Source organism: Tursiops truncatus, chromosome 2, assembly GCF_011762595.2.
Source record: "Tursiops truncatus isolate mTurTru1 chromosome 2, mTurTru1.mat.Y, whole genome shotgun sequence".
Taxonomy (NCBI): Eukaryota; Metazoa; Chordata; class Mammalia; order Artiodactyla; family Delphinidae; genus Tursiops; species Tursiops truncatus.
The window spans coordinates 118,397,308-118,423,775 of NC_047035.1; the positions used below are offsets into that span (position 1 = coordinate 118,397,308).

General features: G+C 39.5%; 2 protein-coding genes across 10 annotated transcripts in view; one reads left to right on the top strand and one right to left on the bottom strand.

The window, feature by feature from the left end:
• NRG4 (neuregulin 4) overlaps positions 1–11,318 on the top strand; it is a 127,277-nt gene extending 115,959 nt beyond the window's left edge. For all 9 annotated transcript variants that reach the window (XM_073801296.1, XM_073801300.1, XM_073801295.1 and 6 more), the window contains 2 exons: positions 658–741; positions 10,142–11,318. In XM_073801296.1, coding sequence (XP_073657397.1) covers positions 658–741; positions 10,142–10,229 — 172 coding nt within the window. In that variant the 3' untranslated portion in view covers positions 10,230–11,318. The remainder of the gene's footprint in view (positions 1–657; positions 742–10,141) is intronic.
• Positions 11,319–12,679: 1,361 nt separating this feature from the next.
• The window catches only part of FBXO22 (F-box protein 22), a 30,273-nt gene continuing 16,484 nt past the window's right edge, over positions 12,680–26,468 (bottom strand). The window contains exons 6-7 of the mRNA XM_019951030.3: positions 18,900–19,065; positions 12,680–13,855 (exon numbers count right to left, since the gene is read on the bottom strand). Coding sequence (XP_019806589.2) covers positions 13,438–13,855; positions 18,900–19,065 — 584 coding nt within the window. The 3' untranslated portion in view covers positions 12,680–13,437. The remainder of the gene's footprint in view (positions 13,856–18,899; positions 19,066–26,468) is intronic.

Genomic DNA, 26,468 nt, shown 5'->3' on the forward strand with positions numbered 1-26,468 from the left:
GTCCTGATTTTTGTTTTGTTTTTGCTACTTTCTTCTGTTTTCTTGCCATCAGTTATTAATTTTTATTGCCATTTGAATGACTCACTCTAGCAATTTTTTCCCCTTACTCTCTTTATCATTTGTAATATCTTTTAAAAAATTCACCAACGGGGCTTCCCTGGTGGCACAGTGGTTGAGAGTCCGCCTGCCCATGCAGGGGACACGGGTTCATGCCCTAGTCTGGGAAGATCCCACATGCCACGGAGTGGCTGGGCCCACGAGCCATGGCCACTGGGCCTGCGTGTCCAGAGCCTGTGCTCCGTAACAGGAGAGGCCGCAACAGTGAGAGGACCACGTGCTGCAAAAAAAAAAAAAAAAAAAAAAAAAAAAAAATTCACCAGGCTTGTTAGAACTTCAGGTAACAGAAAACAGGCAGTGAGGAAAGGCAGGGACACTTTCCTCTGTGAGATCTGAATGGAGGTGCTGACACAACTCTTCTGTGTTCTGAGGAGCGTCGTGTGGCTTATTTGGATGTTCTAGGCTAGTTCACCTCAACTCTTCATATCACAAACAGAAGGGATGGATGTATATGTGTGAATAAAATAAAGATGTGTTGGAAGGTGTGCATATAAAGAAAAATTGAGATGGAGAAAACATCTTAATTCTTATTTTCTATAGGTCATGGAGAACATTGAAGAAATATCACAGTGAACCCAAATCACTGCTTTTTTGTTACAAAGGCAGAAAATGTAACACCAAAAGGTAAAAGAAATTAAACATTAATCCTTCTTTGTTCTCTAAATAAAAGACTGAAAGTTATCATACCCTGAAACACTGTCCTATTGCAAGGTATGTGTGTTTCTGTCCCGTGTATTATTAGCTCATTTGCAGCAGGTAAATAGGGGAGTAATATCAATCCTATGTGAGAGTTGCATTGGTCAAACATGATTTTTCCCAGTAAGCTAATGTGTTGAAGCATCCAGAGGCAAACTTTCTCACAGCTAAGGAGAAACTTTTAGCAAATATACCACGACCCTAAGAGAAAAGATGAAAATGCTAACTAAGGGCAAGGAGAGGCTTCAGTGGCTTTCACTGGGTTAAGCTGTCTGGGGAAGTTGCAAGTACAGGTAAGGCATGAAGACATTTCACCCGGTGATTAGAAAAAAAGCACTGATTGATGAAGGTGAAACCACACAACTTGTCTCGGGACTTAATAACTCACAGGTTCTTATGTCTCGGTGCAGAAGGAATTCGGTGAGGGACAAAGTGGCAGGTAAGAAGTGGATTTATTAGTATAGGATGCTTCTGAAGGATACAAGTGGGCAGGCAAGAGAGCTCTGCCCCAGGAACTAAGTGGGCTACGTTTTTATAATCAAAGGAAAAGTGGGAAGTGGGAGAAGCCCACCTTCTTCCACATTCTTTGAGTAGACATCACGCTTACATCACTAGCTCCTCCTTTGGGTGGGGCAGAAGAGTTTTTGACCCTATTTGGTCAAACGGGGACTGTCAGGGTGCTATTCAAATCAGCAGAAGGGTGGTAACATAGGCTAAAATATGTTAAATCATCTCAGGTTTCAGTATGAGGGTCTTATACTTTGGAATGCCACCTTTCCCCTGTATTCCTGTACATGCTCAGGTGCACGTCCTAAGGATCATTATCTTGCTGACCTTGACCAGCAGGCTGCAGGCCTTGTTTTTTCAGTTAATGGCCTGGGGCATATCTCGTGCTTTTATTGCATGGTTTCATTGTTAAGCAGAGCTGTTTTGTTTCACAGTGTTCTGATTGCTTTCTTGAGTGTTCATTAGCTTACAATGGTCTCCCAAAGTTCCCTTTGTGTCTATAATCCCCTAGTGGGACTTCTAAAACTACCTGTGTTAACTATCCTGCTCTATCCCTATCATTGGCAGCTACCTTTAGGTCATATTTTTCATATTGATGAAAATCATTTCTCTATGAGAAGCAATTGATTTCAAGGATCTATATCTGAAAGAAACACAAGCCCAAAAGTTTAAGTATACAGAAGATGGACTAATTCTCAGTGGATACTAGTGGAAATTTAGGATTCTAGTTTTTGTTACTGCTCAGGTTACAAAATTCCAAACTTATTTTCCCCATAAGGCTTTTAATTTTAGGGCATGATTTTGCAGAATGTGAGGTTTTCATCTTATTAGGAGCAAAATAAAGAATTCATTAGGCCAGAACAGTTTCTTCAGTTTTTCCAACTGAAAAAAACAATGGCAACTTTCAGGACATATGAAGAGTTGTGGAGTAGCTTGGAGCAGTGGAAGTTCTGAACACCAAAGGTCTAGGGCTAGTAAATAGCTGAGGCAGAGGAGCAAGCTCTGGCCAAATGAACAGCCCACCTGTGAACAACTTCCCCTTCAAGCCAGTTCTCCACATCCTTGCCAACACTTGTTTTTGTTTGTTTTAAGGGCCATCCTAATAGGTGTGAAGTGGTATCTCATTGTGGTTTTGATTTGCATTTCCCTAATTAGTGATGTTTAGCATCTTTTCATGTGCTTATTGGTCATCTGTATATCTTCTTTGGATACCTGCCTATTCAAGTCCTTTGCTTATTTTGAACTAGGTTTTCTCTTGTTGCTATTGTTGCATTTTAGGAGTTCTTCAGATATTCTGGTTATTAATCCCTCAGTCGGTACGCACTGACTTTTCCCAACAGTCTAGCCCAGTGTGAGCACTGTGAATTGAATCTGTCACTAGTGCCACTGATTCATTCATTCACTCACTCATTTACCCATCATTCACTTACAACTAATACATATGAGCTTGAGGCACTAGAGTATACAAAACAAAAAACCCTCACAGAATTTTTTAACAGACTATTTTTTTAAAAGTTACAGATTTATAGAATGATTGAGAAGACATTGCAGAGAGTTCCCATATACTTCCCTCTCCCACACAGTTTTCCCTATTAAACATCTATGTAAAATGTACTAGTGCACTACATTTGCTAATATAAATGAAACAATTATAAATTAAATGAAACAACGTTTACAAAAGTCTATAGTTTACATTAAGGCTCCTCTTTTTGTTATAGTTTTATGGATTTTGACAAATGCATCATTTTATGTGTCCACCACTACAGTATCATGTTGAATAACTTCACCATCCTAAAGATCTCCTGTGCTCCATCTACTCAGCCTTCCCAATCTCACAGTGATAACCACTAATCCCTTTACTAGCTCTATAGTTTTCCAGAATGTCATAGTTGGAGTCATAGAGTATGTAACCTTTTCAGACTGTCTTCTTTCACTTAGCCATATACAAATTAAACTTCCTCTGTGTCTTGTGGCTTGATAACCTTTTTTTTTAAAAAAATAGCTAGGTTATGTGACTTTTGGTGGTTTAAAAAAGTTTTTATGGTAGAAAAACATACATAAGATGTACGATTTTTACATATACAATTCAGTGGCATTAAGTATATTCACACTGATGCAACCATCACCACCATTCATCTCCAGAACTTTCTCAGCATTCCATACTGAACACTGTACCCATTAAACATTAACTCCCCATTCCTCCACTCAACACCCTGGTAGCCAACATTCCACTTTAAGTATTTGAATATTCTCAATACTTCATGTAAGTAGAATCATGTATTTGTCCTTTTGTGTGTGGCTTATTTCACTTACCATGTCTGCAGGGTTCATCAGCACTATAGTATGTATCCAAATTTCATTCCTTTATGTGACTGAATAATATTCCACTGTATCTATCTACCACATTTTGCTTATTCATTCATTAATCAGTGAACATGAGTCATTTCACCTTTTGGCTAGTGAGGTAATGCTTCCATGAACATACATGTGCAAGTATCTGTTCAAGCCCCTGTTTTCTGTTCTTTTGTATAAATACCCAGAAGTGGAATTGCTGAGTCAAATGCTAATTCTGTATTTAATTTTTTGAGGAACTGCCTTACTGTTTTCTACAGCAGCTATACCACTTTATATTCCTAGCAGCAATGAACAGAAGTTCCAGTTGCTCCACATCCTTGCCAACACTTTTTTTTTTCCCCAATAATAGCCACCCTAATGGGTATGAAGTGGTATTTCATCATGGTTTTGATTTGCATTTCCCAAATGGTTAGTGATGTTGAGCATTTTTTCACGTGCTTATTGGCCATACTGTATCTTCTTTGGATACCTGACTATTCAAGTCCTTTGCCCAGTTTTGATTTGGGTTGTCTTTTGTTGCTGTTGTTGCATTTTAGGGGTTTTTTATATATTAATGGATATTAATCCCTCATCAGATATGTGATTTGCAAATATTTTCTCCCATTCTGTGGATTGCTTTTTTCACTCCATTGATAGTGTCCTTTGATACATAAATGTTTAATTTTTGATGAAGCCCAGTTTGTTTTTTCTTCTGATGCCTATGACTTTGGTGTCATATCCAAGAAATCACTGCCAAATCCAATGTCCTGAAACTTTTCCCCTGTTTTCTTCTAAGAGTGGAGTTTTAAGTCTTAGGTTTAGGTCTTTGATCCATTTATATGGTGTTAGATAAAAATCCAATTTCATTCTTTTGCATGTGGATATCCTATTTTCCCAACACCATTTGTTGGAAACACTGTCCTTTCCCATTAAATGGTCTTGGTGCACTTCCCCCAAATCATTTGACCATATATGTGAGGATTTCTGGATTCTTTATTCTACTCCACTAGTCTATATGTCTGTTTTTATTCAGTACCACAGTTTTGATTATTGTAGCTTTGCAGTAAAATTTGAAATCAGGAAGTGTGAGCCTTCCATCTTTAATCTTTTTCAAGATTGTTTTGGCTATTTGGGGATCCTAGATATTCTGCTTATTTTTCTATCTTCTGTAAAAAATGTCATTGAGATTTTGAAGTGGATTACATTGAATCTGTAGATCACCTGACATCATACCAGTATTGTCTTCCAATCTATGAACATGTGATGTCTTTCCATTTATGTGTCATCTTTAACATCATTCAGCAATGTTTTGTGGTTTTCAGTGTATAAGTCTTTCACCTTCATTAAGTTAATTCCTATGTATATTATTGTTTTTGATGCTATTGTAAAGGGAGTTATCCTAATTTCTGTTTTGGGTTGTTCATGTTAGTGTACAGAAAGGCAACTGATTTTGTGTGTTGCTTTTGTATGCTTCAACTTTGCTGATTTGTTTCTAAGTTCTGACAGATTTTGAGGTGCAGGGAACATTAGTGTTTTCTACATATAGGATCATGTATTCTGCAGAGATAATTTTACTTCTTCCTAATTTCAATCTTTTTCTTGACTAATTACTCTGCCTCAAACTTCCAACACTATGTTGAATAGCAGCAGTAAAAGCTGCATCTTTGTCTTGTTTCTTTCAGTCCTTCTCCATTGAGTATGTTAGCTATAAGATTTTCATATGTGGTCTGTATTATATTGAGGTAGCTTCCTTCAATTCCTAGGGGAGTGGTGGGTTTTTTTTTTTTTAATCAAAAAGAATTTTGTCAAATTCTTTTTCGGCATCAACTGATGGGATCCATGTGTGACCCTCATTCTGCTAATGCAGTGTATTGTATTTGATTGGATTTTCATCTGTTGAACCATCCTTGCATTGCAGCAATAAATCCACTTGTTCAAAATGTATAAAACTGTTAATGTGCTCTTGAATTCAGTTTGCTAATACTTTAAGATGTTTGCATCAATATTAATCAGGGGTATTGGTCTTTTTCTTTTCTTGTGTTGTCATTGTCTGGCTTTGGTATCAGGGCAATACTGGCCTTATAATATGGATTAGGAAGTGTTCCCACCTATTGAATCTTTTTGAAAAGTTTGAGGACTGGAGTTATTTCTTCTTTAAATGTTTGGTTGAATTGAGTAAAGCCAGAGGTTGCAGGATTTTCCTTTGTTGGGAGGTTTTTGACGGCTGATTCAATCAATCTCCCTTCTACCTATAGGTCTATGTAGATTTTTTATTTCTTCATTAATCAGTCTTAGTATGGTTGTGCTTTTGTTTTTAGAAATATATCCATTTTATCTAGGTTATTCAACTTGTTTAAAACTGCTCATAGTACTCTTATTCTTTTTATTTCTGTAGACTCATTAGTAATAACCCTACTCTTATTTCTGTTTTTAGAAGTTGAGTCTTCTCTTGTTATTGATCTAGCTAAAGGTTTTTCCACTTTGTTAACCTTTTCAAAGAACTAGCTTTTAGTTCAAAATTTTCTATTGATTTTCTTTTCAGTATTTTGCTTATCTTAGTTCTAATCTTCCTTCTACTAGCTTTGGGTTTAGTTTGTTCTTCTTTTTCTAGTTCCTTAAGTTATAAAGTTAGAACGTTGATTTCAGATTTTTTTTTTTTAAACGTAAGCATTTACAGCTAGAATTTTCTGTCTTATGGGGTGCAATGAAAGCAGTGCTGTTTTGGTATGTTGTGTTTTGCTTAATGTATTTTGAGGATGTTATTAGATGTGTAAATGCTTATAACTGTAACATTGTTGTATAAAACCTCTTAACATATAATGTACTTTTCTGTCTCTTTAAATCCAAAAAGGTTGTAAGTCTATTTGTCTCATAATAATATACTGTTCCCTTTTGGTTACTATTTGCATGGAATATTTTTGCTCCTTATTTTCTGTGTTAGTGTCTTCTTTTGTGTTTTGTTTTATAGTGAAACATTTAAATTCTCTTTTTTCCTTTTGTGTGTATTCTATAGCTATTTCTTTGTGGTTACCATGGGGATTCCATTTACCATCATGAAGTAATGACACTAATTTGAATTTACAGCAGCTTAACGTCAATAGTGCATAAAAACTTTGCTCTTATATAACTTTGCCCTCACTCCCTTTCAACTATTACTGTCACAAGATTACATCTTTAAGCATTGTGTCTAAAAACATAAACCAACTAAAAACATAAACCAGTAATTGTATTTTTATATGTTCGTTCCTAAATTGTGTGGAAAACAAAGAGTTACAAATCAAAGTTATAATACTAGCTTCTATAATTGTTCATGTATACCTTTACTGGAGAGCTTTACTTCTTCATATGGTTTCCTGTTCCTATCCTTTGTCCTTTCATTTCAACTTGAAGAATTTCCTTTAGCATTTCTTGCAGGGCAGGTCCAGTTGTATCAGTGTCCGGTAATGTTTTAATTTCTCCCTCATTTTTGAAGGACAGTTTTGCCAGATAGAAGATTTTAGGTTGACAGTTTTTTCGAGAAATCTGATAATCTTATTGAAGATCCCTTTTTTTTTTTTTTTTAATGTGGTACACTGGCCTCTCACTGTTGTGGCCTCTCCCGTTGCGGAGCATAGGCTCCAGGCACGCAGGCTCAGCGGCCATGGCTCACGGGCCCAGCCGCTCCATGGCATGTGGGATCTTCCTGGACCGGGGCACGAACCCGTGTCCCCTGCATTGGCAGGCGGACTCTCAACCACTGCGCCACCAGGGAAGCCCTGAAGATCCCTTTTATGTGATGTTTCTTCATTCTTGCTGCTTTCAAGATTCTTTCTCTTTGTATAGCTTAATTATACAGATTTTCCTCCAGTTGCAATGGGGTTGTATCTTGATAAACCCATGGTAAGTTGAAAATATAAGTTGAAAATGCATTTTATATACCTAACCTACTGAACATCATAGCTAAGCCTATCCTATCTTAAATGTGCTGTGAACAATTACGTTAGCCTGTAGCTGGGCAAAATCATCTAATACAAAGCCTATTTTGAAGTGATGTAATTTACTGAATACTGTACTGAAAAACAGAATAGTTGTACATGTATTAGATGTTTACTCATGATCATGCAGCTGACTGGGAGCTGCAGCTTTCTGCCACTGCTAGGCATCATAAGTGCATATCTTACTGCATACTGCTAGCCTGGGAAAAGATCAAAATTCAAAACTTGAAGTAAGTATGGTTTCTACTGAATGCATATCATCTTTACACCATTGTAAAGTTGAAAAAATCCTAAGTCAAATTGTCCTAGGTCAAGGACCGTCTATAATGTATCTTGGTGTCTCTTTTGACTTTACCCTGTTTGGAGTTTGTTGAGCCTCTCCTGATATGTACATCCATGTCTTGCATCACATTTGGCAAGCTCTTTTGTCATCATTTCTTCAAATAAACTTTATGTAGCTTTCTCTTTTCCTTCTGGGACTCCTGTTTCGTCTTCCATTTGATGGTATCTTACAAATCCCTTCGATTGTTTACTTTGCTTTCTTAGACACAATTACTTCAACTGTCCTGTCTTCAACTTGCTGATGAGTTCTTTTGCTTGCTCAAATCTGCTGTTCAACCCCTCCAGTGAAAATTTTGTTATTGTAACTTTCTGCTCCAAAATGTTTGGTTCCTTTTTATAATTTCTCTCCACTGGTATTCTCATTTTATTCATCACTTTCTTGATTTCCTTTAGTTCTTTGAGCATATTTAAAGGTCTTTTTCTAGTAAGTTCAATGTGTGGGCCAAGCCAGTTTCTGTTCCATTGAATAGGCCTCGTTTCCCTGTTTCTCTGTATGCCTTACAGATTTTTTGTTGTTGAAAATTGGGCATTTCACTATTACAGTACTGTAATTCTGGATATAACATTCTCTTCTATTCCCAGTGTTTACCAGTTGTTGCTGACTGTTGAACGCTGTTGTTCATTTGTTTTTGAGACTTCTCCAAGGTACTTTTACAAAGACTATCCCTTGTGTGTGATCACTGAAACCTCTGTTCCTATTATCTCATGTTCAGCTGTTTTTAGAGATTTCCTTGAATGCCAGTTCTCCTTTCTGCATTTCAGCTGTGTGCTAAGGCACTCCTGCAGCTCTTAGCTAGGCCTGCTTCTATCCTAGGGATCAGACCAAGATGAAAACCTAAGGCTCTCTTAAATCTTTTCTGAGCATGTTTTGCCTGTGCATTCATTTGGCATTCTATATCTTCCCCTGGGTACAACTGCTTTTGAATGCCCAGTTTCTCACAAATCTCACCCCAGCTTCTCCTCTAGGCCTTACACAGCCTGTTTTATGTCTTCACCCATATCCAGGTGCCTGTGATTCTGCAGTCATCTTGCAGCTTTCACAAGCAGTGCCTACTCTTTCTTGCCTGATTTCCAAGTTATGCAAAACAGTGATGAGCACCTTGAGTCAGTCCTTCTAATCCCCCCCCCCCCCAGATTAGAAAAGACAAACAGTGATTTGCAAATAAAGTCTATTCTTCCTCTTCTGGTTTGAGGGAGGGAACTGGAAACCATCCTTCTGTCATTTTAAGAATAAGAGCACCACTGCATGGGAGGCAAGGGTGAGTAAAAAATCACAAAACTTTCCTACCATTCTGAGGATGGGTTTTCTTCACTGGGCACTGTGTTAGTTGCTGTAAACCTTTGTTTTCCAGAGCACCAACAAATTCGGTTCACACAGTTGCTAGTGTCACTCAGCTCAATTATGTTTATTCCTATCTGTAATTCTAGTATCCTGACTAGGCCTTGAACAGAGTTATGTTTTAGATACATGTATGGTAACTGAATTTTGGTTAGATGTGGAGGTATTGTGAAAAGGTTAAGAAAATGGTCTCAATTATCTTCACTGATTTACATTTAAAATTAATGAATATATGTATTTTTTCCAATTTCTTGTAATTATCTTGCCTTTTTTACTGGCTGTGATGTCACTAGAGAACAGTAACTTTTATAAAAACTTTATGAAGTGAAATGCTCCATACACTCTTAGTACCAAGACATTAAATGAAGTTTATTGGGGCTTCCCTGGTGGCGCAGTGGTTTCGAGTCTGCCTGCCGATGCAGGGGACACGGGTTCGTGCCTTGGTCTGGGAAGATCCCACATGCCATGGAGTGGCTGGGCCCGTGAGCCATGGCCGCTGAGCCTGCGCGTCCGGAGCCTATGCTCCGCAACGGGAGAGGCCACAACAGTGAGAGGACCGCATACCGCAAAAAAAAAAAAAAATGAAGTTTACTGGCCTCTGCCAATGTTTTCTACTTTAGAGTAGCATATATTCTTCTATTCTGTCTCCATCATGGCATAAGGCAGAAATGAAACAAAAATAATATGTCTTGTAAATATTTGACTATTTTTCTCTACACAGGCTAATATTAAAAAAAACTTTCTGGTAACATTCTTTACATAGCACATGTATTAGTTTTGTTTATTTAACAAAGATGTTATTTATTACTAATACTATGTTTTGTTATTTTAGGATTTTCATTAAGCAGACTCATTCCCTTTCTACAAATGAAAACCAAGTCAGTCATCTAAAATCTCAATTTCAAATCAAGAGGATTTAGTCTTCTGTTTTCATTAAAATGGAATTTATGGTGGTGCTCAAATGGGTTAGACTGGGCACAAAATGACAGAAGTAGATTTTTTTTCTCAAAAATTTCTGCAGAATGCCTAGGAAATTCTCAGATTTGTAAACGTTTATTTTACATTCTTTGCATGTTCATTGTGTTAAGTTTGTAATATAAATTAGTGGCAAAACTCTTGCTGTTTGGCTTCTCTTACTAGGTTGAAAAGTTGTTTTATTTACCAATGATGCAGGTTTAAGCAAAGTTGAGAATTAATTACAGTAGTGAACTGGCCTTCTGGACCTCCTTCATTACTCTAGCTCACAGACTATTAATTATAACAATGTGTAGGGTGTCTGTTTTGAGATCTTAATTCCAAGCTTCCTTACTCTTTTTTATATTGCTACTTGGCATTTCAAGGAGTTTATTCCTTTGAAGCAGCCTTTAACAAGGCAAATTGTAGCTGCAGAAGGATTCTGCTTTGAAAGCACATTAAGGAAATCAATATTTTTTAAACACCTTGATTAAACTATCCTATCCTTGTCACTTGATAGAAGACAGCTCAGTATTGTAAAGAAAACAGTAAGGGTACATCTTCTCTTTTTGTGCTCATGTCAGCTTTTTCATGTGATCATTTTTCCAGTTTCACAAATAACTACAACAGTTGCCATTTCTAGGAATTATGTTTTTAGCTGAAACAGTAACTTTTTCTTTAATGCCTGCTTTTAAGACAAGCCTTTCAAAACCATAATAAATTGTTTTAACTTTGGTTAAATTATCATCCCCCCCCCCCAACTTCCACAGAAATGTCAAAGCCTCTGAGAGGCAGGGCCAATAACTTTTGTTTTCATCAGTACTACTCCTTCAATTGGTTCAACTTCTTCCCTTTCTATTTTGCACCAGGGTTACAATCTTGTGGCCAAATGAATTTACTGTTCCTAACAAGCTCCAAAGTCTCAGCTATAAAAAGGAGCCATATATTAACCTCGAATACTGTATGAAATGACCTTGCAGCAGACTCTCCTTTGAGTAGTAATAAAACATTTTATGTATTAATTTGAAAAAAATAAAACAGTTCATTCAACCAGGTGCATTTTGTTCATATTTCCATTTTCAAAATCTTTTTTCCTCTACTGTTCAGTCAACTCTGGTTAATATCAAGGACAAAGAAAATTTACAAAGTATTTTCCTTATATGCTATGTAAGCATAACCAAGGACTTAAATTTTGAGATATTCTCTACTTGATAATGGGTACCAATGTCAAATAATAGAAGAGTTAATAAATAAAAATGGCTAAATATTAATATTCACAGATTAAAAGTTCTATGGCAATCAAACTTTTCTTTGGACTTTCTTCAGGAACTAAGATTGAGTATAACCATAAATTAAAGAAACTTTTAAGTATTTTTATCATTTATATAAATAAACAGCAAGAAAAAAAATCTTTTGAAGTAAAAATTGGTTTAAAAAAAGTGATTAAAAATAGAAAAGCAGGGGCTTCCCTGGTGCAGTGGTTGAGAGTCCGCCTGCCGATGCAGGGGACACGGGTTCGTGCCCCGGTCCGGGAAGATCCCACATGCCGCGGAATGGCTGGGCCCGTGAGCCATGGCCGCTGAGCCTGCGCATCTGGAGCCTGTGCTCCACAAAAGGAGAAGCCACAACAGTGAGAGGCCCACATACCGCAAAAAAAAAAAAAAAAAAAAAAAAAAAAAAGCAGGAATGTTGTTAATATATTTGATTTCACTTACCTTGCAAGTTTTCTTCTATCCCATTAAAACCACTATTACAAAAGTGCCATATATTATATCATACTGTATTAGAATATGCTAATACAGATATCCTGTAACAAAGACCTGGAAAAAAACAAGTGCCTTAGGCAAGAATTATGTTAATTTCTGTCTTGTAAAACACTCTGGAGATAGGCAGTCCAAATCAGTAATGGTAGCACGTCAACAAAACTGTATGGCAACCTAGGATCATTCTGTGTGATCGCTTCCACAATAGAGCACTGCCTCTTCTGTAGAGTCTAAGATGGCTCACAATCATATACACTTCTAAGCAAAAGGATCGAAAAAAGGCAAAAAAAAAAAAAAAAAAAAACAGTCTGTTTTAAAGGACACGTTATCATTTCCCTCACATTTCACCAGCCAGAACAGTCATACTTGCAAGGGAGACAAGGATGTAGTCTTTATTCTGGTGTGCATGTGCCTAGCTGAAAATCAAAGGTTTTATGACTGTGTGAAAAGGAAAGAATGGCTATTGGGGGGGAAACTGGTTTTCTCTACACAGATTTCATTTTGATATTTACATAATGAGAAATTTAAACTTGAAAAACATTTTACTGGAAATATGCCAGGATTTGCTAACTAACAAATACCATTATTCTGGGTTTTCTTTTCTAAAGGATTCCTTCACTCACTCACTAAAAGCAATGAAGTACACAGCTATCTGAGTTTCCAAGGTATGTTTTATTGGTATAAAACCGAAATAAGGTGATGTAATTGTCTCATCTGCCAATTAGTTACATAGAAGTAGGTGAAAAAAAGAATTTTCTGTTGCAATTTCTTTATTGAGGGGAAAGGAAAATTTTTTTCCTTATAAGGTAATAAAATACTGATTAGTCTTGGCAATTTATTTGACTAAGCAACTTTAGAGTACTAAAACAAAAATAGTTCTTTAACATTTATCAAATAAGTAAAAAGTCAGCAATTTGTTACAGCTTCGGAAAAAAATGGTAAAATTGTAAAGCAGAGAAAAATTTCCCAAGCCATCTGTGTATTTTTCTCCTTTATTTAAGGGAGAAAAATATCTTCATGAGTCTGCTGAAAGATCATCTAACATTGCAGAGGTAGTCATGGAATGTCTTAAATCTCCTTTCTGTTGATGAATCCTTTTTCAGTCTTCCTATGCAGAAGACTATTTAAAGTCCTATCACACAGCAGCTACATATCTGGTGCAGTATAGCCATAATTGGTTCACTTGTGCCTGATGCAAAAGCTCTCAACTCCCGGTCTTGCATTACATCATGTACAAACTTGTCCTTCACCTAATATATTAAAAACTACTAAATAATCTTCAGAATGTCAAAGCTACAAAACAGATACATATAAAGTTTTTTGTTTGTAATATACATATCCCAAGTTTCCATTTTCTGGAAAAGACAGAGCCCAAAAGTTATACATTGTGAAAGCCACTTTACAGGTGGCTTTATTTAGATGACCCAAGATGAATTAGTGCCATTATTGTTGTATAGCTGTGAAATAGATCATCATCCTTTACCTCATTACATTTCTTCAATATAAAGTTTCCAGTGACTATGCGATCACATCCAATTTCTCCATTTCCAAAGAAGCCAAATAAAGGAACACTAGGAAAAAACTTTCTAAATGCATCAGCCTCCACATTCCCCTTGTCTCTATAATACTGAAAGCCCCTACCAACACACGCAAACATGAAGCCAATGGTATTCTGCTCTGGAATGTTGGCTGCTTTGAGGCGCTGCATCGCAGCCTCAGCAGTCTTCTCGTCATTGACATCCTCATTGAGAAGCACTGTGGCACTCTGGATACGATGTCCACTAAATGACAGTCCAACCACACCGGTGGCATCAATATCCAGAGGGTTCCTAGAAAATTAAATTAGAAAAGTGGCAATATATCATGAAACACCATTCAAATTTACAGTATAAAAGAAAAATCCTCCTGATTCATTGGTTGGGAAGTGCTGCCTCAGTCTACAGTTAGTCTGAGGCTTTCTCTCCCTGATCAGAGGACTGTAATAAGGGTTAAAAATTAAACTACTGAAATTAATATATTAAAAGAATGCAGAAGGCAGATCTACGGAGAAGAAAGCAACCATTTCCTCAGTCACAGATACAAAGGGGCAAATGCATCATCTCCACAAAGATTTCTAAAATCCAACCTGAGTTTTAGAAGGGTACAGAGTATTCTTACCTTTCTCACTTCCCTGAAAAAGGAATCTTACAGTTTTATGCATATATACTATGATATGTATTAAAGCTTTTGGTATTATTTACCTCTTTGGTATCTTTTCTCCCCTACCTCAGCTGTCAAATTCTAAAAGAGGTGTATTAAATATTCAATCATGGAGGATAATTTTATTAAGAACCCATAATTCCAGAAGTTTTAAGCTCTATACTGTTTGGTCCATAAAGGAATAGACTATATTGCTGTGTCTTATTTATTGCTTTGACCTGATAATTTAGCTTAATCTGAAGGTAAAATCATACATTTTCTTTTTGTTTCTATTTGCCTGGTATTTTTTTTTAATGAAATATTTTATGGTTACTACAGAAAATAAAAATAAAATGCCAATAAAGTTGTAAAGCATAATACAGTGAACACCCATCGGGGGAAAACCAAGTAAGTACCTAACATTTCTATCAGAGTTTACGAAATGGGCAGGATTCATTGGGTTAACAAGAAACTAAGACTTAAAAAGCTTAAGCGCTGAGCAACTTAAGGCTAACTAGTGGCAAAACCAGTTTCTGAGGGGCAGAATCCATCTTCTGAAGTCTGCTGCTGTTCCTTTAACCTTATTACATTTCCTCTTTGGTATACAACTGCAACACGAGTCTCCTGCCTAAAAAGAATTATTCACCTTTTTTTGGAGGGAGCGGGGCTCCTATCTGGACACCATTAACATGGAGCACTGATTTACTCAATGGCTTCCCTTACTCCATGACACAATGTAAAGACCACGTTAAAATTAATGTGTCATGTAAGAGGTAATGATTGTTGAGGGTATATTTCCCATATTAGGTATAAAGAGTAGATTATATACAGACAGCCATGCTAACAGGCTAGCACCTCAGTTATATGTCTGAGTGAGCTGCATTTCAAAAATCAACTGTATGTTAAATTGCCATTGCCCTATCTGTATATAATTTCAAAGTAAAAGCAAAGACAATAAGGAAAATTAGGCAAAAGGAGAAATAACCCACAGATAGCTAACAAGAATCAGGTATACTTATGCATGAAATCCAGTGCTTAGAGTTCAGTGCAGTTGGCTTTCCTCCCTTCTTCCTCAGGTTCCAGGGAACTCAACTTAGCTACCTGCTTTCCCTGATCCATCAGTGCTGACTACCAGGAGGGAGATGATGACTGGGACGATTTAAGCTGCTCTTAATGATACTGATCTCTAACAGTGTGTCTCCATGTCACCACTCTAGGATCCAAATACTAAACACAAATATAGAGAGAAACAAATAATAGTGCTTGCAGGAAACATCTGGAGGATGGGGGTGGGGGGGGGTGTCTCATTTTCTTGCTTTTGGAAACAGCTGATATTTATGCCCACTTAATTAGCTCAAACTCAAAATACTACATACTTTCATTGGAAATGGAAAAGGAGTAATGGTTTAAGATAGAAGAGCAAATATTTTTTATCTTTGAAAACAAAAGCCCTAATAATAAAATGAAAGATGCATCATTTTTGAGCTTGAAAAAGCCTTTCAAAAGATCTAGTACAGTATTTCCAATAACATGTGCCAAGTAATATTGCTATATGTGGAATCTAAAAAAATGGTACAAATGAACTTATGTACAAAACAGAAATAGAGCCACAGATGTAGAAAACAAACTTACTGTTACCAAGGGGGAAGCGGGGGTGGGGGGATAAATTGGGAGATTGGAACTGGCATATACACACTACTATATACAATGTAGATAATAAGGACCTACTGTATAGCACAGGGAACTCTACTCAATACTCTGTAATGACCTATATGGGAAAAGAATCTAAAAGAGTAGATATATGTATATGTATAACTGATTCACTTTGCTCTACAGCAGAAACTAACACAATATTCTAAATCAATTATACTCTAATAAAGATGTTAAAAAAAAAAGATCTAGTACAGTATTTCCAAAAATGTGTGCCAAGTAATACCAGTCAGCCTGCAAGATGCTCCATGGACAAAAGGTTTTGTGGCCAAACAGATTTAAGAAGGGCCACAGGTAATAATATTCCCCCTCCCTCTAAAAGATCCAAAGTACTGAGCACAGTATTAGAGGCTCTGAGAAGTTTTACCATAAAGATGTACTGTTGAACCACGCATTTCCTTTAGAGGAGGAAAACAGAGCCAGAGAGGAAGTGACATACATATGAACCATACGAAGTCCCCTGCGTACGAACAAGTCCCCTACATACGAACAAGTTCCGTTCCGAGAGCATGTTCTTAAGTCCAATTTGTTAGTTAAGTCCAACAAAGTTAGCTGAGGTACCCACCTAACACAATCGGCTATATAGTACTGTACTGTAATAGGTTTATAATACTTTTCACACAAATAATACATAAAAAACAAAAAATAAAACATTTCTAATCTTACAGTACAGTACCTTGAAAAGTACAGTAGTACAGTACAACAGCTGGCATACTGGGGCTAGCATCCAGTGAACAGGCAAGAACAGATACTGACTGAAGGAGGAAGAGGAGGTGGGAGATGGTAGAGCTGAAGGATCGGATCGCTCTAGGAGATGGAGGGAAGCTGCAATTTCACTCACGCCTGACGCAAATGGCACAGGTTCTGGTTCCTTGCTGGATTCAGTTCTATCTACCGTCTTGAAAAAGTGATGTCTGGGTAGTAGCTCTTTTTTTCTCGTCACAGATGACACGGTAGCACTGGATGGCATTCTGAACAGTTGCTACAACCTTTGTGTACCATTTTACGTCCGGGTCCTATGCCTCAAAAAGTTAACAGTGCCTCCTCAAATAAAGAAAATCCCCTCGCCATTTCCTGTGTCGTGAATCTCTTCGGTTCTTCAGTTACTTCCTCCTCTTGTTTCTCTGTGCCCTTTCTCTGGGCCCCCAATTCCATCAGGTCTTCATTAGTAAGCTCCTCATGTTGCACAGCAAGGAGTTCAATGAAGTCGTCCTCTTGCAGACCTAGCTCCAGCTTCTCGCTGAGGGTCACTAAGTTGCTGAAGACCTCTTTGGATTCCTCATCCACCTTCTCAAATCCACAAAAGTCATGAACAAAGGTTCTTCCAAACCCCATTCATGGTGACGGCCGTAACCTCACACCAAGCAAGGTCAATGTTTCTCATGGCCTTGTATATGTTATAGTCCTCCCAAAAGTGTCACAAGGTTGTTCCTGATTTGTCACTTGCCTTTACTGCCTGACGAAAAGTGTGACATAAATAATATTTCTTGAAAGTCATTATAACTCCCTGGTCCATAGGTTGGATGAGAGACATTGTATTCAGTGGCAGATGCACTACTCTGACGTGGGATGAAAGCTGTCTGTGAATGGGGGGGTGGCCCAGAGCACTGTCAAGCAGCAAAGGAATGCTGAACGGGACGTCCTTCTCCAAGCAGTATTTCTCTACCTTCAGGATAAAGTGGTGGACAAACCTGTCCTGGAAAATGGCCTATGTAATCCAGGCTTTGGGGTTACTCTTCCACACAACAGGAATAGAGCCCCTGGCTATGTTTTTAAGGGCTCTTGGGTTCTCTGAATGATAAACTAAGAGAGTCTTCAGTTTCATATCGCTGGAAACACTGCCACCAAACAACAGAGTTAGCTTATGCTTTGCTGTTTAGAGCCTGGCATCAACTTTTCCTCTTTACTGATGTAACTTCGGTCTGGCATCCTCTTCCAGTACAGTCTCATCCACATTAAAAACCTGCTCAGGTAAATACGTGCCTTCATCAGTAATTTCTCGAAGCATTTCAGGAAATTCCCGGGCAGCTACCATATCTTCACTCGCTACCTCACCACTTACTTTTACATCATGAAGGTTGACTCTAGTCTTGCACCAATGAAGCCAGCCGTGGCTGGCATTAAAAGATGTGCCCTCTGATTCTTTGCCATGTTTCTTCTTCAAGTTTTCATAAAGGCTCTTAGCTCTCTCTTGAATCAGCATTAAGCTGAGCGGGACTCGACACTGAGGCTGATCCTGCATCCACACACTGAGATGCTTCTCCATCTCCTCCATCACTTTTCCACACTTCTTCAATAATATTGTCAACATCACCGGCACAGCAGACTTCACATGTTCTTGTCCTTGTTCTTTAGAATCGTGCCAATGGTTGAACGATTCATGTGATGATAATGAGCGACGTCTACCATCTTTTTGCCTCGCTCCGCTCTCTCAGTTCTTTTCGCTTGGCGTTTCTTAGCACTATCAGCTACATCACCGCTGCTTTTATGCTTGCTTCCGGACATCCTGGGCTTTAATTAAAGATACTGTACTACTGTACTCTATACAGTACTGTACAGTACACAAAAGCATAACCACCTGTAGAGGATGCACGCATGTGACAATGTATGCCAGTCACGTGAACTAATTTACATGATTGGACATGCAAACGCACAGAAGTTTTGCAACTTGAAGGTTCGTTATGTAGGGGACTTACTGTATTGCAGTTACAGAGTACAGAGCTGTCAAGGGAGCTCAGTAGACAATGTTGAAAGTCAATTTTGAGGAGAGTATAAGTCCAACTAAGTTCTTAAAGGATAACATATATAAATTTCATTCTTCAAAGATAAGCAGAATTACATTGTGTGAGCCCCTCAACCTATGTCTATTGCAAAACGGAATTAACTATTAGCAATTCTTTAAGCATGTTTTTTAAAAACCCAAACACTTCCCATGAGAACATTTCCCACGATGTGCAGAAGAAATCAGAAGCACATCAGACATACTTTTCAGAGGTCAGCGATGCCAGGTTGTCCACCTGGCCTCCAGCCAAGATGACATTCATATCACTGAAAGTGCTCACTACATGCTGCAGATAATTATTGGCTCCCACTTTACAGCAATTATAGCCAAATACAAGGACCACACGAAGCTCAGGGTTATCTAAAAGACCTGCAAAGAAATGAAAAGAAACAATTAAAGATAGCCTTAAAAAGAAATCCTTAAAAAGGAATTCTTCATTTTATTATTTTGCAAAATGAAATGTTACTGCTAATGTCCTGTAAGCCTAGTTAAGTGCAGTTTAAGCTGTCAAGTCCTCCATTTTTTTGCAAAACTTTAACATTACTCAAAATCTTTGCTATAATTAATTTTTCATCATTAAGAATACTAAATGGCTATTTGAAAATAATACAATCAACACTCAACACAAATAAGGAAGCAGCTATGTAACTGAGCAGCACCCTTGGTGGGCCTTGGTGCCATTCCACACAGCCACCACCTGGAATGGAAGGGAACACTGGTTTACGAAGGACAGAGTTAGACGCAGTGGGAATTTAAACATCCAGAGAAAATGGACAGAAACAGCACTAACCACCTGTAGTGGGTTGAATGTGGTCTCCCAAAGACATATCCACACCAAATCCCTGGAAAGAAGAATGTGACCTAACTTGGAAAAGAAAAAGGGTCTTTGCAGATGTAATTAAATCTTGAGATGAGATCATCTGGATTATCCATAGGCCCTAAATACTATACAAGTATCCTTATAAGAGAAATAGAGACAGACAGAAGAGGCAATGTGACCACAGAAGCAGAAACTAGAATGATGCAGCCATAAGGAATGTCGATGGCATCAGAAGGTGGAAGAGACAAGAGATTCACCCCTAGAGCATCCAGAGGGAATGCAGCTGCATCAACACCCGGATTCCAAACTTCTGGCCTTCTGTACTGTGATAGAATAAATGTTTTAAGCCACTAAAGTTTGTGCTAATTTGTTACAGCAGCCTCGGGAAACTAATACACCATTAAAATACAGGCCTTATCCATATATTCCAAGAAAGGGAGTGGGAGTGAAGGTGGTTTAACCATTGGAAACTCATTCCAAAGCAGGGAAATATTCAATTCTGCAGCATATGGATGAAAAGCAGCTACCACTAGAGGGCAGCATAGTCTACCAGGAGGCAGGCAGTACTCATGCTCTCCCCTACAAGCTCCCAGGCTTTCACATGTGCCTCTTGCACCTTGTTTATACACTATCAACTTGAAATTTGCCAAAGAGGTGGCTCTGGGACACAAAAAAGAAAAAAAATCAAACACCTCACTCACATTTGAGTTTCCACTGACTCAGCCACATGACTTCCATCTTCACAGACGTAAGGGTAAATAAAGGTTACCAGAAATAAGGCTCACTTAATAAGGAAACGGGGTGGAGCAGAGGTGAGTGACCAATTCCTAACACCAAATAATGATTTATCTAGGGAGACTGCCTCTGGTCCATTTCTAATTCTCTATACAGTACATCACTGATTTGGAGAGTAAGAAGGATATTCGTACAAACCAGTACTTTCAAGATACCACATACCCCAAACCATTACTAAAAGGTCTTTTTCTCCACACAGACCAGCCCAGCAAATTTTCAGAGAATGTTTTTTTTTTTTTAGAATGAATTTTCAGAGTCAAAAGAGGCCCGTGGGATCAACAGTTTACGATTGTTTTACAAAGAAGGGCTGCTAATCCTAGAAAAGTGACTGGCCCAGGACGGCATCTTGGCAGCCTCTAGACCCACATCTCCTGACTCTCAGTTTTAAGTTTTAGAAACCTGAAAACGTCTAAGTCTCTCCCTTTCCTGATTTCTAAGCTCTAGGCCCTCTTTTACAATTGCCTACTAAGATTTTCATCTGAATGTTCTATAGGCACCGCCCTTATTCATCCAACGCACACTGAGTGCTTTCAACATCCTCCTCCAGTGGTCTTGTTCTACAGCGGGACCACACACACACAAATCTAGAAACTAGACTCACTTCCCCCCACCCAACTTGGAGAACAAATCTGCCTTAGCCCAGGCTGGCTGCCTGACAGAGCAGACAGGTCTGTATCATGTACCAGAAGGAAGGTACAATTCAAACTCCCTGACACTAAAAATTGAGGCCTAAGATACACGAGCCTGAAAAGACGACTACCCAGCTCATTCTGAGGGAAATCCTGGCACTGCCTCAGTCCTGCCTCTGTGGGGAAACAGGAGGGCCCTCTGCTCACTACCAGCATCTGAGGACTTTCAACTTCAGGAAAGCACGCTAGCCATATTCTCAGCTCCGATGTTTGTTGGGCAGATGACGTACTCGACCAGCCCAACTATAAAAGGTGCAAGTTCCAGTTCACTGTTCCCCGAAATCCAGCATGAGATCTAAGTCACAGCAGACTGAGTGGCTGAAGAGCACATGGGCCATCCATTCCTTTGGCAGCTCTAAACATTTTTAGATTTTGCAGAGAGCTCAGTAACCAGACCTCATTGGTTTGGATCCTACAACTGCTTTTATTTTAAGGAGACATAGTTGGGGTGATGCCATTGGTGTTCATAGAGTGACATGGGGTAAGAAACAGCTTGAAAAACAAGCTATTTATTATAAGGGCATATGGATCCACTAGAATTTATCTCAGTTCTCAGAAAACTGGGAAGAGTTAATGCTGCTTCTGCCCTAGCTCAGCCAAACCTGTGGCCCACATCTAGCAAATGATGATGGTCTGTATCTCATGTACTACCCTCCATCCTGGCTGCACTATATTCCTCCTACACGTGTCCCTCAACTCAGAATTCCTCCACTGATAGTCTATGTATCTTTGTATGCTGCCTTAAATTCATTTTCAAATAAGGCAGAATATAAATTCATTATAGCTATGCTCAAGCTGGAAGGTTAAATAAAAGGAGAAAAATCAAATCTAGACACCCAGTGCAGCATCAGATTCAGGAAAGCCAGCTATCAAGAACTATTCCAAAGATTGGCTAGGACTGCTTGAAAAGGCTTTAGGTCTGCGTGTTCAGATTTCTACTCTTTTTAGGGAAGCCTCTCTGAAGACAGCTGTTTTATGGCCTGTTTGAAAGTGATGTAATCTAAATGCATGTAGAAAACCTACGTGAAAGATAATGTCTACTTGAAATGAGAGGCTAATACCATGAACAATTCATGAACAATTCATAGATAGAAGCTGTGTTCTCTCTTCCTCACAACCTTAGTTTTAGCATCACTTCCTTCCCTGTATCTTTATATCCATCTTTTTTACACTAAACATGTATAAATATGAAGTCAGCATGCTAGGGCATGACTTTTGGAGTCAGACCTGGATCAGAACTCAGGCTCAACCCCTTGTAGCCATCTGACTGAGCAATTTACTAGACTTCTCCAAGTGCAGCTTCCTCCTCTAAAACTGGGGCAGGAGCAAGTCTCAAGAGTGGTTGTGATAATTAAATACGATAATGTCATAAAGAAGCATCCAAGCCTGCTCAGTGCCTGGCCCCCGGTAAGGGTTCAATAGAGGAGAGCTATCAAAACATGGTCTGGCTAAACTGAGGGCCCCGACCACGAGTTACACAAGTTATCAAATAATGAAATGACACTCAAGATGCTATCTCCCCTTGAATCAAATGAATCTGAAGTAAACATCATATTTAGAGGGAAAATAAAGAAGCCATGCATCCTATCCTCCAAACCAGCTAGGGGTCACCTGTGCTGCTCTGGCTATCACGTAGTTGTCATGCTTTTTGGAGATGCACCTTATCCAAAAATCTCTCTGATATCGTTCAATGAGAAGCCGTGTCACTTTACGTACATGGTAGGGGATGAAAAAAAAAAGAAGCACCACACCAGTCAGCTCCATGAACATGAGCCTACGGCCCGGGGGCTCAGGGGCTGTATCCTGCCAGCACCATAACCTGGGAGCTGGCCCCCACCAGGCCCCTTACAGCTCTCTGCTAGTTCTCTGCTCTCTCCTAGCTCTTTGCTCCTGGAGCTGAGTGAAATCCACCACAAAGGGCAGGAAAGCCTAACAAAACACTGGCACCACCCTCCTTCTAAGTCACCTTCCTGCTTTAGAAGCTGCCCAGCTTTTTCAAGGGCTAGGCAGCTTCTAAAGCAGGACAAGTTCCGTCACTTAACTTTTAGCACCATTTTTCTCTGCTTTGCACCTGATCACTGACTGTGGCCCCCTCAAGATTCTCTATGAAATCTCCAGATAATTTAAAAACCTAACCCCTCAAATTTTTTTTGGACTCTGACTTAACAAATAATTAAAATTTAGTTTTTACACCTCTCAGTTGCTGGCAGAGTAGTCATCAGAAGACCAAAATGAAGCAAGCAGGAAGGACCCGAACAACAACCATTAATTACCTGATATTCCTAAATTTGTATCTGTGGTCGAGACCATTCTGAGCTCCAGACCCACATATTCAACTGTCTAATCAATGTCCCCATCTCAAATTCAATGTGTCCAACCCAGAACTGATCACCTGACTCCTCCAACCTGCGCCCCCGTCTATTCCTCACCTCAAGGAGAAGGTACTGCGCACCTGCCCTGGCAGAAACCTCGGTGACAACACTGCCATGGTCCTCATTCTCACCCCACAACGTTTTAACCCATCACCTCACCCTGTGGACTCACGTGGGAACTTCATCTTGAATCCGCCCATGTCTCTACAACACCACTGCAATAGCCACAACAGCCCCCGTTCTCCCTGCCTCCCCTCTTGTGTTCCTCCAAAGCCATCACACCACAGCCAGAGGGGCATTTTCCAAACACCCATCAGTTGTGCCACTCCTTAGTTTAGAATCCCGGCTTCGGCTTCCGCTGCCCTTGGGCACGTCAAGATCCTCAGTGCTGAGCGGCACCACCCTGCATCCCAGCTCCACCTCACACCACACCCTTCCTCACACCCACCACTCTCCAGATACGCTGGAACTCCTTACATTTCCTATGAGCCGGTGAATCCACAGCACCTAAATCCTGAAGGTGACTTGCCAGGCCCTTTCTATGTCCTGTCCTTTCATCTATTTTTGTCAGTAAGCTGGAAAGAAGGTACAGTACTCCTACGATACTCTTCCTGACTCCACATCTGAGGGACCTCTCCCCACTCTAGTTCACTTCTACCCAGCGCTCTGCCCAAATGTCACTTTCCCAACACCCCAGAGTGGATTAAGTCCATGATTACGCTTCCTGGCACCTCTTCTACTTGGTAACACTTACACATCTGTGGTACTGTATTCAAAGTCAGCCTGGCCTGCTAGACTGGAAGCTCCAAGAGGCAGGACAGTGTGTCTCCAACAAGCATCTCCAGAGCCCCGCACATACAGGGACTGGCATATGACATGCACGTGAACAATTTTTGAATGAATGGACATTGGCTTTTATGGCACTTAGGGAACAGAGGTATTTTTGCCTTCACTCCTTAAGAATTAAGTGCTAGCCCACATACACATACACATACATATATATATATATTTTTTTTTCATTCCAGAGACTATTTTTAACACAGGATACCATTCAGACTTTAAAACAACCTATGCCTTGTTTAAGAAATGCACCAGTTTGGTAAGTTCTTCAAAAAGAATATAAAAGAAAGTGTGCATGTGTATGTATATATATAAATTTATACGTACCGTGACAGTGGGTCCGATTACGACACTCCCTATACACAGGGTCTGGAAAAACTGTAATATCACACACGAGGTCCCTGCGCACAGAGGCACTGCCTATTTCACAGACCAAACACCACCTTCTAGTCAGAGTGGCCAAGTCTACAACGCAGGGGAAGACAGACCACAGCCCAGGGGCCAAATCCGGCACCCCTGCTTTTGTATAAAGTTTTATTGGAACAAAGCTGATTTTTTATGTACTGTCTATAGCTGCTTCTGCACTCCCAACGGCAGAGTTGAATAGATGCAACTGAGGCTGTATCACTGGCAAAACCTGTAATATTCACTATCTGGCCTTTACAGAGAAAGTGTGCCGAGCCTGAGGGACACTACCAGGAATGGGGTGCCTTCCACTGTCATGGAACATAGATAAGAGTTGCTCCGGGTGTCTGGTTCAGGAGTGCAGGTGGGACTCTGGAGAAGGCACGTCCCACAGGCTCCAACCACTCACTCCTTGCCCACCTCAGAGGCCTCCATCTTCTCGTCCACATAAAAGACAATGGTCCAATTTTAGAAGTGAAGAAAATAGTATGGGAAAGAATAGAGATTATCATCTCAATCTAGGCAAAGCCTCAATTTCCAGAAGGCCACGAACAGGATGAAAATGATGCCTTGCAATAAGCCAAACTTGTTGACAGCAAACAGCTTAGGGAAAGGACACCAATAAAAACGCTTCACACAGCAGAAAAACGTAGGGCTCTTTTTCATTTCAGTTTTCTGATTCCTATACTTATTTAGCACTATAATGCAAACAAGGTCTAAAACAAATCTAATAACTATTTTATCATAAAATAGATGGTTCCTTCCACTCAAGATTTTGGGTCTTTCTTGTAAATGGACAAAACTAGGCTTCTAGCTTCAAGCATACCATGAGGACCTCAATCATGGATCCCCCAGGTTGCTATAGGGCAGAGGGGAGCATGCCCAGGAGGCACCACACTTACTTCTGGACCCAAAAAGACAGTACAGAGGAGGCTTGGCAATATGACCTTCAGCAAAAGCACTGAGTCAAAGGCCAAACAAGCTTCTCTAACAAGTTAACCCCAATCAGTTCATCTGCAGAGGTAGATGCAAGGCCTTAATACTGCTTTGCTTGAATAATTAGTTTGTTGCTTACTATATTAAATTAAGCTTTCTTATCAGAGCTTAGAAACTGAGCTAACCTTTTACCTCTTCAAAATCACCTCATGGGGCTTCCCTGGTGGCGCAGTGGTTGAGAGTCTGCCTGCTGATGCAGGGGACACAGGTTTGTGCCCTGGTCCGGGAAGATCCCACATGCCGCAGAGCGGCTAGGCCCGTGAGCCGTGGCTGCTGAGCCTGCGCATCCGGAGCCTGTGCTCCGCAACGGGAGAGGCCACAACAGTGAGAGGCCCGCGTACCGCAAAAAAAAAAAAAAAATCACCTCATGCATGACCTGTCTACTCCAGCCAAGCTTCCTGCCTGACATATCCTACTAAACCATTGTTTGATATACTCTGCCTTAACTTACACTATTTCTAAAACTTATCAAGTTCGTTACACTTATTCCCGTCTTTCTAATTAGTCAATATTGAACTAACCTGTATCTTTTAATTTTTGAAAAAACAAATGCTTATTACTAGCATAAAAGAGAAATAAAACCTTAAACTTTTCAGCTTCAAAAAACAAAATAGAAACTTTTCAGCTTCAAAAAACAAAATAGAAACTTTTCAGCTTCAAAAAACAAAATAGGGCAAAATGATAAGAAAACGTTCAAGGGCTTCCCTGGTGGTGCAGTGGTTGGGAATCCGCCTGCCAATTCAGGGGACACGGGTTTGAGCCCTGGTCCGGGAAGATCCCATATGCTGCGGAGCAACTAGGCCCGTGAGCCACAACTGCTAAGACTGCGCTCTGGAGTCTGCGAGCCACAACTAC